This window comes from Prionailurus bengalensis, chromosome C2 (genome assembly GCF_016509475.1).
Source record: "Prionailurus bengalensis isolate Pbe53 chromosome C2, Fcat_Pben_1.1_paternal_pri, whole genome shotgun sequence".
NCBI lineage: Eukaryota > Metazoa > Chordata > Mammalia > Carnivora > Felidae > Prionailurus > Prionailurus bengalensis.
In genome coordinates this window covers 159,368,641-159,384,492 of record NC_057350.1, presented here as the reverse complement: position 1 = coordinate 159,384,492, position 15,852 = coordinate 159,368,641, and the positions used below count along the sequence as shown (strand labels likewise).

The window sequence follows — 15,852 nt, the reverse complement described above, 5'->3', positions numbered from 1 at the left end:
TCTGTAAGCCAGGAAGAGAGCTAGAAACTAGACCCTGCCAGAACCCTGATCTTAAGACTTCTAGCCTCCAGAACCGTGTGAAATAAATTTCTGTTGTTTAGGCCATCTAGTCTGTGGTATTTTATTATGGCTGCCTGAGCTGACTAATATACCAGGCACCCTATTCCTTAATGTTGGTCCTTTAAAATGAGAATTAGGACATCTGGAAATGTTTTTTTCTAAAGATATTTTATTTTTTAATTTTAAATAATTTCATTTTTCAGTTGGCAGCATTCAGACAGAATTTGGAAAAAGCTGAAGTTTCTGCTGCAGAGTTTTGCTGTAATTTCCATTATAAAATCTGTTAAGGCTTTTTAAGATAAAACACACAATCATCTGGACATGCTGCAGTCCTACACGACACCAGGAAGCACGAAGTAAACAACAGGAAGGGACAATTAGGTATGAGCTACATAAAGAAAATTTATTGTTTCCAAATTCATTCCTCAATCTAGCTTATTTTGTTCAAAAGCTTTATGGATTTTCAAAAAAACTAACACAAATTTTAAAATACATTATAATTCTAAAATATTCAACTAAAATATGAATATTTTAGGTATAACCTATAATTTATTTGCACTACAACTATCACGTAAGTACAGATATTTAAGAAATTGTTCCATCAAAAGTATTAAGTAAAGGTATACAAACTTCCTAATTTTAACATATTCTAGGCTGGTTTTGATTTTTTTAACCTTTTTTGCTTTTGGTGAAAAAAATCTCCCACATCATTTCTATACTATCAAAAGCCAACATAATTATATTAAGAAAATAGTACCATTCATCCAGGGCTTCAGTAATATGTCTTCTTGATGAGCACTTAGATTCAAAGGTGGCACTGATAAGCACAGAGGTTTGGGGGCCAATGTTGATAACTGACATTCACCAACCATCTCTGAATTTTTAGGATCTTTGCTGTATGAGCAGAAAAAAACAAAATCAGAATTTAAATTTATTCTAAAACCTCTAAAGTAATGAGAATCGAGTGGAAACACAACCTAACACTATGTATATACTATATACCATGCTGTATACTGTTACCATACTATGATTCTTCATTATTTTCAGTAAGCGTTCCTGCCTTCTTACATAGAAAACCAATGCTTGTTGAATGGCCAGGGTAGAGGCAGGAGTAAGGTGGTTGGGTTAAAACTAGAGCAGAACACTTTTTAAAAAAATTTTTTTTAATTTTTTTTTTTTAACGTTTATTTATTTTTAAGACAGAGAGAGAGCATGAACGGGGGAGAGTCAAAGAGAGGGAGACACAGAATCCAAAACAGGCTCCAGGCTCTGAGCTGTCAGCACAGAGCCCGATGCGGGGCTTGAACTCACTGACCGCGAGATCATGACCTGAGCCGAAGTCGGCCACCCAACCGACTGAGCCACCCAGGTGCCCCAAAAAAATTTTTTTTAAAAATCTTTATTCACTTTTGAGAGACAGAGCGAGACAGAGCATGAGTGGGGGAGGGGCAGAGGGAGAGGGGCAGACACAGAATCCGAAGCATTCTCCAGGCTCTGAGCGGTCAGCACAGAGCCCGACACAGGGCTCGAACCCATGAACCATGAGATCATGACCTGAGCCGAAGTTGGATACTCAACTGACCAAGCCACCCAGCTGCCCTGAGCACAATACTTTTGATTATGCCAGACAAAATGTCCAAGGAGGCATTGAGCTGGCATTCTAACAGAAAAGATTATCCAATTATTCTATTGATAGTATAGTGAAAAAAGAATGAGTTATAAATTAATTCTTTGGGATAAGTATATTTAATAAATTTATACATGTACTTGAGAGCTTCCTTTGGGAAGAAGGTATAAAAAATTTACTGTCCTTGGTTGCTGATTTAAACAGTTTCAACTAGGGGCACCTGGGTGGCTCAGTCGGTTAAGCATCTGACTTTGGCTCAGGTCATGATCTCACAGTTTGTGAGTTTGAGCCCTGTGCTGGGCTCTGGGCTGATAGCACAGAGCCTGGAACCCTTTTGGAGTTCTGTGTCTCCCTCTCTCTCTGCCCCTCCCCTGTTTACTCTCTCTCTCAAATATAAATAAACATTAAAAAAATAAACAAAATAAAAAGTTTCAACTCTATTTTAATATGTGAGATCCTATATAACCAATTTTAGAAAAACTTAAAAAGAGTTTGCTGGACAAAGCAGGAAAGAATATCCAGTGGAATAAAGACAGTCTCTTCAGCAAGTGGTGCTGGGAAAACTGGACAGTGACATGCAGAAGAATGAACCTGGACCCTTTCTTACACCATACACAAAAATAAACTCAAAATGGATGAAAGACCTCAATGTAAGAAAGGAGGCCATCAAAATCCTCGAGGAGAAAGCAGGCAAAAACCTCTTTGATCTTGGCCGCAGCAACTTCTTACTCAACACATCTCCGGAGTCAAGGGAAACAAAAGCAAAAATGAACTACTGGGACCTCATCAAAATAAAAAGCTTCTGTACAGTGAAGGAAACAATCACCAAAACTAAAAGTCAACCGACAGAATGGGAGAAGATATTTCCAAATGACATATCAGATAAAGGGCCAGTATCCAAAATCTATAAAGAATTTAATCAAACTCAACACCCCCCCCCCAAAAAAAAATCCAGTGAAGAAATGGGCAAAAGACTTGAACAGACACTTCTCCAAAGAAGACATCCAGATGCCCAACCGACACGTGAAAAAATGCTCAACATCACTCATCATCAGGGAAATACAAATCAAAACCACAATGAGATACCACCTCACACCTGTCAGAATGGCTAACATTAACAACTCAGGCAACAACAGATGTTGGCGAGGATGCGGAGAAAGAGGATCTCTTTTGCATTGTAGGTGGCAATGCAAGCTGGTGCAGCCACTCTGGAAAACAGTATGGAGGTTCCTCAAAAAACTAAAAATAGAACTACCCTATGACCCAGCAATTGCACTATTAGGCATTTATCCACGGGATATAGGTGTGCTGTTTCGAAGGGACACATACACCCCCATGTTTATAGCCTCACTATCAACAATAGCCAAAGTATGGAAAGAGCCCAAATGTCCATCGATGGATGAATGGATAAAGGAGATGTGGTGTATATATATACAATGGAGTGTTACTCGGCAATCAAAAAGAATGAAATCTTGCCTTTGCAACTACGTGGATGGAACTGGGGAGTATTATGCTAAGTGAAATTAGTCAGTCAGAGAAAGACAAAAATCATATGACTTCACTCATATGAGGACTTTAAGAGACAAGACCGATGAACATAAGGGAAGGGAAACCAAAATAATATAAAAACAGGGAGGGGGACAAAACAGAAGAGACTCATAAATATGGAAAACAAACTGAGGGTTACTAGAGGGGTTGTGGGAGGGGGGATGGGCTAAATGGGTAAGGGGCACTAAGGAATCTACCTGAAATCATTGTTGCACTATATGCTAACTAATTTGGATGTAAATTTTTAAAAATAAAAAATTAAATTAAATTAAATTAAAATAAAATTAACCCCCCCCCCAAAAAAAAGAGTTTTCTGGAGTTTCACTTACCTAGAAAAAGAAATAACTTAAGCAAGGGGGAGAGGAGGAAGTATCTCAAAGCTGACTAACAGACAACTAATAGATGAGGAAATCAGTTTTTTGGAGAAAGATCTCTCAGATAATATATTTTATCTTAAAAACAATTCTAACAAGCTTTTTCAGCTGGGGTTCCCTGGACCAGTGGAGAATAAAAATAGAAAAGGGTCCCACACTTACAACAGTTGAAACTTACTAGCATTGACGGGGCTTAAAAATTACACAGAAAATAAAGATACTTCTCTTTCCAACTTGGGACATAATTAATATGTGCATTCAATAATAACCTCCCTCAAAACAAAAGCAATAACATACAATAAACAAATAAGAATTATGGAATTGTACAGATGGAAGACATGATCTAATAAAACTCTTTTTGTTTTTGATTGGATGACTGAAGCCAAGGGTAATGTAGTGACTTCAATGTCAACATTCCTGGTCATTATGGTAGATCCAAAATCATGATAAAACTCTGCAGGCTGCAATGACACTATTTAGTTTGTAAGCAAAATGCTTTCAATAGAATAAAAAGTTAAATTGTCATTTTTTTCCTTTAAAAATTTTCAAATGGTCATGAATCGTACTGGGTTTCTGTGCCAATCTAATTCTTACCTAGCTTTTCCTTAATACAATGGTTCTCAAACTTGAGCGCATCTTAGGACTAGCTAAGGGGCGCTGTTGAAACACAGACTGATGGGCTCCATCTCCAGAGTTTCTGATTTAGCAAATCAGGGATGGGACCAAATAATTTGCATTTCTGACTCATTCCCAGATGCTGCTGCCACTACAAGAATCACACTTTGAAAACTACGTCTTAACATAAAAAGACTTGAACACATTTGTCACCTGATTTGAGTGTACCTTGCCTCAACAGCAAAATGGGAGTGCACGATGGTGAGGTGATCTCCAAGGTATCTTCCAACTCTAAGTTTTGTTTTGCATATATTCTAGTGAGTGTACTGTAACTTGCAGTACTCATGACCACAACCATGTCAGATACCTGCAAACTGCAATATTCATCTGATTTCAGCTGCTTTTACCTTCACAAATGTCATGTACACATTCTTTTTTCTTTTATCACTACTCTTTACTCCTTCCTTGAAAAATATTTTAATGGCTCAAAAATCTTTGTGACAGCTTTAAGGTAACTTACAGTATCGCTGACATCTGTGGGTACCTGATACACCAATTTAATAATACCCATATATGGCTTACAGCATAGTGGCCCAAGTACATAAAGCAGAGAATGAAAAACACACTCAAAATACAAATTATTTGACTATTTTAAAGTTACATAATTAAAAATGTTACAGACCTTTTGCAAACTTCAAAAATATTTTCTTTTTCTTCTTTAATAGTCACCTCTTCTGAAAATCTATGCTATAAGGAGATTATGGTTAAAAAGTACAAGTGAGTATCTCTGTATTGAGGCTTACCAGACATATTAGAATTTATTAGATGTTAATTAAACCACCACCTGATGGCCAACCAAAAACACAACTCTGTATTATTTAAAATAATGAATATTGACTTAAAAATTCCACTGTTGCTTAAGAAAAAAACTAACAGAAATAATATATTTTCTCAGCTTTTGACATCACTTTTTTTTTTTAAATTTTTTTTCAACGTTTATTTATTTTTGGGACAGAGAGAGACAGAGCATGAACGGGGGAGGGGCAGAGAGAGAGGGAGACACACAATCGGAAACAGGCTCCAGGCTCCGAGCCATCAGCCCAGAGCCCGACGCGGGGCTCGAACTCATGGACCGCGAGATCGTGACCTGGCTGAAGTCGGACGCTTAACCGACTGCGCCACCCAGGTGCCCCTGAAATCACTTTTAATTATACAGGCTGTCATTTAAAGTTATTATGAACAATTAAAGTTACATTTGTTTTCTTTCAGATAAAAAGCTTCAAATGATTTTTATTTTCAGATGGTATTTATGAACATAAATTTATTTTTCTCATTAGAAGTATCTATATGGGGTGCCTGGGTGGCTCAGTCGGTTAAGCATCGGACTTCAGCTCAGGTCATGATCTCGTGGTTCATGAGTTCAAGCCCTGTGTCAGGCTCTGTGCTGACAATTTGGAGCCTGGAGCCTGCTTTCAATTCTCTGTCTCCCTCTCTCTCTCTTCCCCCGCTGCTCGCACTCTGTCTCTCTTAAAAATAAATTTTAAAAAAATTAAAAAAGGAAGTATTTGTATGTATTTTATATATCACTATACTTAAAACATTTCACATTAGTGTTCTGGAATTGTGACTTTCCAATTATAAGAAAGTTCTAAATGCTTAATATTAAACTTTTGAAAAAACAGGCAAGCACCAAGAAAACAAACCTCCAAATCACCTATCATTTGAGCAGAGATAACCATTTAATATCTTACTTTATATCTTTCAAGTCTTTTCAATTTTAAAAAATTATTTTTTAATTATTAAACATTTTCCAGTCTTATTGAGAATTAATTGATACATATTATGGTATAAGTTTAAAGCATACAGCATGATGGTTGGGTTTATATATATCGTCAGATCATTACAACTGGTTCAGCTAACATCCATCTTTTCACAGAGATACAGCAAAAAGAAGAAAACAAGTAAAAAATTTTCTCCTTGTGATGAGAACTCTGAAAATGTACTCTCTTAGCAACTATTCTTTTTTAAAGTACATAATCACACATTACATAATGATACACACGGCATATACTATTGTTACGAAGAAAATTAGAAAAATCAAGTGAGAAACATAAAACATCAACAAATACAAAAATATACTATGTTCCTGAATGAGATTAAAAAAAATTTTTTTTAAGTGTTTATTTATTTTTGACAGAGAGACAGACAGAGTGCGAGCTAAGGAGGGCAGAGAGAGAGGGAGACACAGAATCCAAAGTAGGCTCCAGGATCGGAGCTGTCAGCAGAGCCTGATGCAGGGCTCAAACCCACCAGCAGTGAGATCATGACCAGAGTTGAAGTCCGACACTCAACCAACTGAGCCACCCAGGGGCCCCCTGAATGAGATTATTAAATGTAAAGATGTTAGTTCTCCCTAAATTAATTCATACACTTTAAAAACTACTTTACATGTGAGTTTAAAGAACTCTTAGGAAAATATAAGAACAGCCAAAAAATATTTTAGATTTATAATACATTTCAGAATCTTTTAAAGTAAGCATTCCTTGTTTTATTTTTATTTTGCTTGCCATTTTTATTTTTCAAATAACTGACAATATGGTATCAGTAAAAGGACCTGGGCAATCAATGAAACAAAAAAGAAGGAATAGTTCCATACATAAAAATTTGAAAAATTTAAAGATAGCATTTGAAATTTGTGAAAAAATGATTCAATAAATGGAAGTAGAACAACAGTATAGCTAACTGGATAGAAAATAAGTTTGGTACCAACTCACCATATGTCAAAATACTTTTTAGGTTCATTAAAGATTTAAATACAAAAAATATCAGAAATAGCAAAAACAAAATAGAGGTATAATTTGGAGGGTGGAGAAAGACTAAGCATGATACCAGAAGCAGAAACCATAAATTATGATACCAACAGGTGTGCATATAAATATGTTAGATATTTTCTTATGCTGGAGAATACAGAGCACACAAAAGCCATTTGTCAAAAAAATTTTTTTAAAGGTTACATTGTTTCTACCTTCTTTCTCCTAAGATAAATTTTAGATTCAGATAGATAAAAAATTCAAACATAATAAAAAACAACAGAAAAAAACACCAGGAGGAAATACAGAAGAAAAATTTTAAATCTTGAAATGGGGAAGAGCTTCATTAGAATACCCATTGCTCATCACAAGAAGTGCCCTCCTTAATACCCATCACCCACTTAGCCCATTCCCCTGCCCACCTCCCCTCCAGTAGCCCTCAGTTTGTTCTCTACAGCTAAAGTCTGTTTTATGGTTTGCCTTTCTCTCTTTTCCCTCCTCCCCCCACCCAGGTTCATTTGTTTTGTTTCTTAAATTCCACATGAGTGAAATCATATGGTATTTGTCCTTCTATGATGGACTTATTTTGTTTAGCCTATTACTCTAGAGCTCCATCCATGTCATTTCAAATGGTAAGATTTCATTCTTTTTATGGCTGAGTAATATTCCATTGTATATATACACAACTTCCTTATCCATTCATCAGTCAATGGACATTTGGGTTCTTTCTATAATTTGGGTATTGCTGATAATGCTGCTATAAACATTGGAGTGCATGCATCCCTTCAAATCAGTATTTTTGTACCCTCTGGGTAAATACCTAGCAGTAAAATTGCTGGATCATAGTGTAGTTCTATTTTTAACGTTTTGAGGAACCTTCATACTGTTTTCCAGAGTGGCTGCACCAGTTTGCATTTCCACCAACAGCATAAGAGGGTTCCCCTTTCTCTGAATCCTCGCCAACATCTGTTGTTTCTTGAGTTGTTAATTTTAGCCATTCTGACAGGTGTGAAGTGATATCTCATTTGTATTTCCCTGATGATGAGTGATGTAAGAATATATTTAATACATGAAAAGTTCCTACAACTAAAAAATCAAAATCTCAGAAGAAAAATGGGCAAAGAACATAAAAAGGAAGTTCATAAAAAATGTAAATGGCCTTTAAATATACTAAAAGATGCCTAACTAGTCTCATAAGAGGAAAGCAAATTAAAACTAAAAGTCATTTGTAAAAATAGACAGATGGGACAAAATTTTAATACTGAGTTGGTTAGTGTGTGGGGAGAAAACTGGCATTCTTACCCAATGTTGCTGAATGTATAAATCACAGTCATCTTTATGTAGGCCAATCTGACAATTCTACTTCTAAGAATTAATCCAAAAATGCTTGCACATATACAAAATGCCTTATGTTCAAGGGTACATAATGCAGCAATATTTAAATTGCAAAAAAATGGGAACAAAGCAAGTGTCCACCAACAGTGGAAGTTGTTGAATAGAGTATATCCATACAGTGGATAATTATACAATTAGAAAAACAGGGCATAATTACATACATTGAAAAGAAACAATCTCCATTATATATTTAGTTTAAAAAGCAAGATAAAGAATGGTATGCTACCGTTTGTATAAAAAGAATAAACAATACATCCACTTTGAGAAATGGAAGAGTATGTCTTATTGGGATAATCCTCTTGCAGTTAACAATTCTAAACCCTAGATAAAATATAAAAAAAATCACTGGAAAGATATGAAAAGCAGGCAGAATCTGGAGCGAAGTCTACACTTGGAAAGAAGGAATAGTACTGACCAGCTCTTCTGCTTTCATGGTTTCATTCCTGAAGGCAGGCCCTAGTTGGAATCACCTGGGAAGGCCAAGAACTTGCCTTGCTGAAACAATGCACTGGAAGGCTAAATTTAGGACATAGTCAGAAACTGGGAAATAAGGATGAGAATCCAGGAAAGGAGAGAACCTAAGACAGGAAACCCTGAAATCTGGCTATACACTTGGTGCAAATCTCTCGCTGATCCTTGAACTGTATCTCTCTAAGGTTAGACTCCAAACAGCCCAGCTAAGGTTACAAGAACCGAAAAAATATTTAAACTAACTGCTACTGTGGAAGAGTAATCTGGAGGCTGAACTCACCTAAGTTAAAACCTAAACATACAATTACCATACAACCCAGCAAATACAGACTTGGGCATTGATCCCAGAGAAACTAAAAATTAGATTCACCAAAAACCTGTACACAAATGTTTATAGCAGCTTTATTTGAAATAGCCCAAAACTGGAGACAAGACAGTTGTCCTTCAGTGAGTGAACAGCTTTTAAATAAATGGGAGTAACCCATCCCACGGAATACTGCTAAGCAATCAAAATGAATGAACTACTGATACATGCAACAAACTTGATGACTATCCAGAGCATTATGCTGGGTGAGAAAAACCCCAATCTGCAGTGGTTACGTACTACATCTAATTCCATTTATGTAATACACTTAAAAAAAATTTTTTTAATGTTTATTTTTGAGAGTGAGCGAGCATGAGTGGGGGAGGGACAGAGAGAGAGAGAGAGAGAGGGAGACACAGAACCCGGAGCAGGCTCCAGGCTCTGAGCTGTCAGCACAGAGCTCGACACGGGGCTCAAATCCACGAACCGTGAGATCATGACCCGAGCTGAAGTCGGACGCTGAACCAACTGAGCCACCCAGGCGTCCCTGTAACATCTTGAAATGATAAAATTATAGCAATGAAGAACAGATTAGCAGTTGTCAAGGGTTAAGGAGAGGTTAGGGGGAGGCAGGGAGAAAGCAGGCATGGTTATAAAAGGGTAACATAAGGGATCCTTGTGGTGATGGAAGTGTTTTGTATCTCTGACTGTATTATAGTGTCAATATTCTGGTTGTGGTATTATACTAAAGCTTTGCAGTGTTACCATTGGGGGAAATTGGGTAAAGAGTACATGAGATTTCTGTTATTTCTTGCCACTACTGTGGTGAATCTATAACTATTTCAAAGTTAAAAGAAATGTGGGATCCTGCTAAGGCAGTATTTATGGATATGTTTATAGCACTAAATTGTCTCAGAAAATAAGTTTTAAATCAGTGACCCCAGTTGTAACCTTAAGAAACTACAAAAAGAGGGGTGCCTGGGTGGCTCAGTTGGTTAAGCCTCTGACTTAAGCTCAGGTCACGATTTCACGGTTTGTGAGTTCGAGCCCCGTGTCAGGCTCTGTGCTGACAGCTCAGAGCCTGGAGCCTGCTTCGGATTCTGTGCCTCCCTCTCTCTCTGCCCCACCCCCGGCTTGCACTCTGATACTCTGTCTCTCAAAAATGAATAAACATTAAAAAAATTAAAAAAAAAAAGAAACTACAAAATGAATGGCAGATTAAATCCAAAGTAAGCAGAAAAAAGGAGAAAGTAATGATCAGCAGAAATCAGTAAAATAGAAAACAACAGAGCAACAGAGAAAAAAAATTAATAAAACCAAAGCTGGTTCTTTTCGAACAGTAACAAAATTGATAATCTTCTAGTCAACCTCCAGCAAATCTACATCTATTTCAAAATACCAAAATTACAGAGATGGAAAACAGATTAATGGTTGGCTAAGGTTAGGAATGTTAGAGTTAGGGAGAAAAGTGTAACCAAGGAATAACATAAGGGAGATATTTACAGTGATAGAATAATTCTTTACCTTGATTGTAGTGGTGGCTAAAAGAGTCTGCCCATTTAATAAAATACAGAGAGGTATATATACTATACATTTAATATCAGATTCCTGCTTCTGATATTGCATTTAAAGACGCAATCGCAGGAAAAAACCAGGTGGAGGATACACAGGTCCTCTCTATACTACTTTTGCAACTTCCTGTGAATCTACAATTATTTCAAAATAAAAAAATTTTAAAACGGTATACTAGCATTTTAGCTCTATGGGGTTCAAAACTAGAATTAAGTAATTCCTATCATGGTTAAATTTAAAAATTGTTACATACACAAGACAAAATAAAAGGTCACTCGAAAAGACAGAATATACATATACTTATTCCATGAATATTTATCCCGTAAGTATTATATAAATATATACAAAATATCAGTAAGGAAGCATTTATAAAAATTCACAGAAAACTATGTAAAAGGAGAAAAGTAGTAGGCCATACATATGTCCTAAAGTCAATCTATTTATCCCCTCAAATTCCTAAAATGTAAAGTGAGAGAGAGACAAAGTTTAATTCCCAAATTTGGGGGCCAGATATCTTAAAAAAAAATTTTTTTTAACATTTATTTATTTGTGAGAGACAGAGAAAGAGCAAGAGTGGGGGTGGGGCAGAGAGAGGGGTAGACACAAAATCCGAAGCAGGCTCCAGGCTCTGAGCTGTCAGCACAGGGCTCGATGTGGGGTTCGAACTCATGAACCGTGAGATCATGACCTGAGCCGAAGTCGGACACTCAACCAACTGAGCCACCCAGGCAGCCCGGAGGCCAGATATCTTAAAGACAAATATTACTGTTTGGTCATGATTATTTTCTAGAGTTGGTACTTTGAAGCTTACCATAATATTAGAAGAATAAATGTATCATCCCCTTTTCTTAAACAAAACCAAAAATCTTACTATACTAGGAAGCAACTAAACAATTCTGTGGATTATTTTAAAAGAATTAATGCCAGGGGCGCCTGGGTGGCTCAGTCGGTTAAGCGGCCGACTTCAGCTCAGATCACGATCTCGCGGTTCGTGAGTTTGAGCCCCGCGTCGGGCTCTGGGCTGATGGCTCAGAGCCTGGAGCCTGTTTCCGATTCTGTGTCTCCCTCTCTCTCTGCCCCTCCCCCGTTCATGCTCTGTCTCTCTCTGTCCCAAAAATAAATAAACGTTAAAAAAAAAAAAAAAAGAATTAATGCCAAAAATAGTCTACATCTTGAAAATATTTACAGTGTTAAGAATTCAGTGACTTCTGGCAAACATCTCCTAAAATCTATCCTTACAGGAACAAATGGATTAAGTCTTTTCCTCAGCTTTAAGTAGAACAGAGTACAAACTAGTTTTTGTTGTTATTTTGTCTTAACATTCATTTATTTTTGAGAGACAGAGACAGAGCACAAGTTGGAGAAGGGCAAAGAGAGAAGGAAACACAGAATCTGAGGCAGGCTCCAGGTTCTGGGCTGTCAGCACAGAGTCTGACACGGGGCCCAAACCCACGAACCGCAAGATCATGACCTGAGCCAAAGTCCTATGCTTAACCAACTGAGCCAGCCAGGCGCCCATTTGTTTGTTTTTAATGCTTCAGAGCAAGGGCTGGCAAGCTACAGCCTGCCTGTTTTTGTAAAGATTTACTTGAATATAGCAACTGCTATTTGTTTATATATTGTCTATGGCTTCTTTCATGTTATGACGGCAGAGTTGCAACAGCAACTATAGGGCCCACAAAGCCATACAGGAATTTTACCATCTAGCCCTTTGAAAAAAACTTTGCCAACCCTTGCTATACTATAAGTCAAGGGACTCTGCTGTGAGACCTTGGACAAGATACAGACTCAAAATCTGTTTCTTCATCTATTAAAAAGAATAATAGCACATGCCCCATGTGCAGCAAATGAGTAACTCAGCAAGTCAGGGTTGTCGATACTGTGTACATTGAAGGTATGGTCCTTGATCTACTCCTTGGAGGGAACCCTTAAGCCCTTGGAATGTGCTGCCTTTGGTAATGTGTTTTTGCTTGCTTGGGGGTCTGGGACCAGACAGTGTATACTAATAGTGTAATTCATGGTAGGGGCTTTGGGCCACTCTAGACAGTCTAAACTAACAATTTGATTTATGGTGGGGGCCTCAGGTCATCTGGTATCCAGCCTGACCTCTGGAGGGTATAGAGAGACTGAGTGATCGAGGTCAGCCACACAGGCAGTCAGACATGCCAATGTGACTGACCCCAAAAAAGACTGACCAGGGCTCAAGTAAATTCCTTTGGCTAGCATTCCTCTCTGTGTTGCTATGCATCATTGCTGGGAGAAGCAAGCAGTGTCTACATGGCTCTACTGAGAAAGGACAGCTGGAAACCTGTGCCTGGTTTCTCTTGGACTCTGCCCTATGTGACTCTTGTTTGTGGATTTTAATGTACACTCTTTCACTGTAATAAAATGTAATCTCAAGTATTAATAGCTTTGCTGACCTCTGTAAGTTCTAGCAAATCACCAAATCTGAGGGTGGTCTGGGGGGCTCCTGAGCAGCATCTCATTATATTATGTGGATAAAATGTGATAACCCATACTAGGCATTTAACAGTGGCTGGCTGGCTGGCATTATGATAAAGGCTGAGTACATACTGGCTGTTATCATCAAACCATTAAGCAAGTACTTTGTAAGATTCTTTGTGTTATAAGACTCTTATAGCACTTAAAGACTTTTCAAATGGAGTCCATATTCAATATGTATTCAACAATTATTTGTGTTATTACTCTGTATCAGCCACTGGTCTAGGTGCTAGAGATTTAGTAGTAAGCAAAATGGACAAAAATCCTTGCTTTCATGGAGCTTCACTCTAGCAGGAAGAGATAAACATAAAAAAGTAAATGTGTAGAATGTTAAACCATAATAAATATAAGAAAGGGGAATATGAAATGTTGAGAGAAAGGAGAACATTTGAAGTTTCAGGTTGAATGGCCAGGAAAGTTATCTCTGAGAACACGAAACCTGAGTAAAGATGTGAAGGAAGTATGAGAACCAGCTGTACTATTTTTAGGAGAACATCCCAGGCAGACAAAATAGCGAGAGCAAAGGCCCTGAAGTAGGAGAAAGCCTACTATGTTTTAAGAACAGCAAGGAGGCTAGTGTGGTCAGGGTGAAACGGATATGGATAGGAGTATAAGAGATCAGAGAGATAACAAGGTGCGGAAGGAGCACAGGAGACAGATACAGGGCACTACAGGTCACAGTAAGGACTTTGGCTTTGAATCTGAATGTCATTAGAAACTAATGGAGAGTCTGAAAATAATGACATGATCTAACTAATGCTGTGTCAAGAATAAACCACAAGAGAACAAAATTAGAAGCAGGAGATCTACTAGAAGGTGACTGTAATAAATCAGGAAAGAGATGACCCTCACTTGGGTCTGTGTGGTATTGGTGAGGGGTGATGAAAAGTGGACAGTTTCTAGACATCTGATGGTAAAGCCTGCAGGTTTTCCTTGCAGTCTGGGTATGGACTGAGAGAAAAAGAAAGGAAATCCAAGGTTTTGAGTCTGAACAATTATAAAGGATGGAGTTGCCATTAACAGAGGAGAAGATTATAGGAGAACTAGTTTGTGGTAGAGGAGGGGATATATAACAGAAGTTCATTTTTTAAAAAATTTAAAAAATTCTTTCTTAATTTTTTATTGAGATATAGCTGACATACAATATTACATTAACTTCAGGTATACAACATAACGCTTTGGCATTTGTACACATTACAAAATGATCACAACTGATCTAATTACCATCTGTCACTGTACAAAGTGAATACAATATTAACTATATTCCCTATGCTGTAGATTGTACCCCCTTATTTTGTAACTGAAAGTTTGTACCTTTCGACCACCCTTCACCCATTTTGCCCCACCACCCCCCCCCCCCCCCCCCCCCCCCGTCTGGCAACAACCAATCTGTTCTCTATATCTTTGAGTCTGGGCTTTATTGTGGTTGTTGTTTTGATTCCAAATAGTGAAATCATAAAGTATTTATTTTTCTTTGCCTGACTTACTTTACTTAGCGTAATACTGGTAAATAATACTGCAATGAACACAGGAGTGCATGTATCTTTTTGAATTAATATTTTTGGTTTTTTTGGATACCCTGTAGTGGAACTGCTAGATTGTATGGTAGTTCTATTTTTAGTTTTATTTAGGAACTGCCATACTTTTTTTCCATAGTGGTTATACCAAATTACACTCTTACCAACAGTATACAAAAGTTTTCTCTGTATCTTTTTCTCCATATCCTCACCAGCATTTGTTATTCCTTGTCTTTTGAATAACAACCATTCAGACAGATGTTAAGGTGATATCTCACTGTGGTTTTGATTTACATTTCCATGATCATGAGTGATGTTGAGTACCTTTTCATGTGTCTGTTCACCAACTGGATGTCTTCTTTTGGAAAATGCCCATTTAGGTCTTCTGCCCATTTTTAAATCAGATTGTTTTTCTTTGTTATTGAGTTGTAGGAGTTCTTCACATATTTTGGACATTAACCCCTTATCTGATATATGACTTACAAATGTCTCTTCCCGTTAAGTTGCCTTTGCATTTTGTTGTTTGGTAGTTTCCTTCTCTGTGCAGAAGCTTTTCTGTTTCGTGTGGCCCCATTTGTTTGGTTTTGCTTTGTTTCCCTTGCCTTTGGAGTCAGATGCAAAAAAACTTTGCTAAGATTTATGTCAAGGAGATTACTGCTTATGTTTCCTTCTAGGCTTTATGGTTTCAGGTCTTAAAGTCAAGTCTTTAATCCATTTTGAGTTAATTTTTGTATATGGTACAAAATAGTAATCCGTTTTCATTCTTTTGCATGTAGCTGGCCAGTTTTACCAAAACTATTTACTGAAGAGACTGTCCTTCCCCCATTGTATGTCCTTACTTCCTTTATCGTAAATTAATTGACCATATATACTTGGGTCTATTTTCGGGCTGTCTATTCTGTTCCACTAATCTATGTGTGTTTTTATGCTAACACCATACTGTTTTGATTACTATAGGTTTATGGTATAGTTTGAAATCAGGGAGTGTGATACCTCTGGCTTTGTTCCTTTTTAAGACTACTTTGGCTATTCAAGGTCTTTTGTGGTTCCATATACA

The 15,852-nt window shown here is 37.3% G+C and overlaps 1 protein-coding gene across 1 annotated transcript in view; it reads right to left on the bottom strand.

The window, feature by feature from the left end:
* TOPAZ1 (testis and ovary specific TOPAZ 1) overlaps positions 1-15,852 on the bottom strand; it is a 103,122-nt gene that overhangs the window by 67,618 nt on the left and 19,652 nt on the right. The window contains exons 5-6 of the mRNA XM_043595927.1: positions 4,907-4,971; positions 818-954 (exon numbers count right to left, since the gene is read on the bottom strand). Of these exons, the coding sequence (XP_043451862.1) occupies positions 818-954; positions 4,907-4,971 (202 nt within the window). The remainder of the gene's footprint in view (positions 1-817; positions 955-4,906; positions 4,972-15,852) is intronic.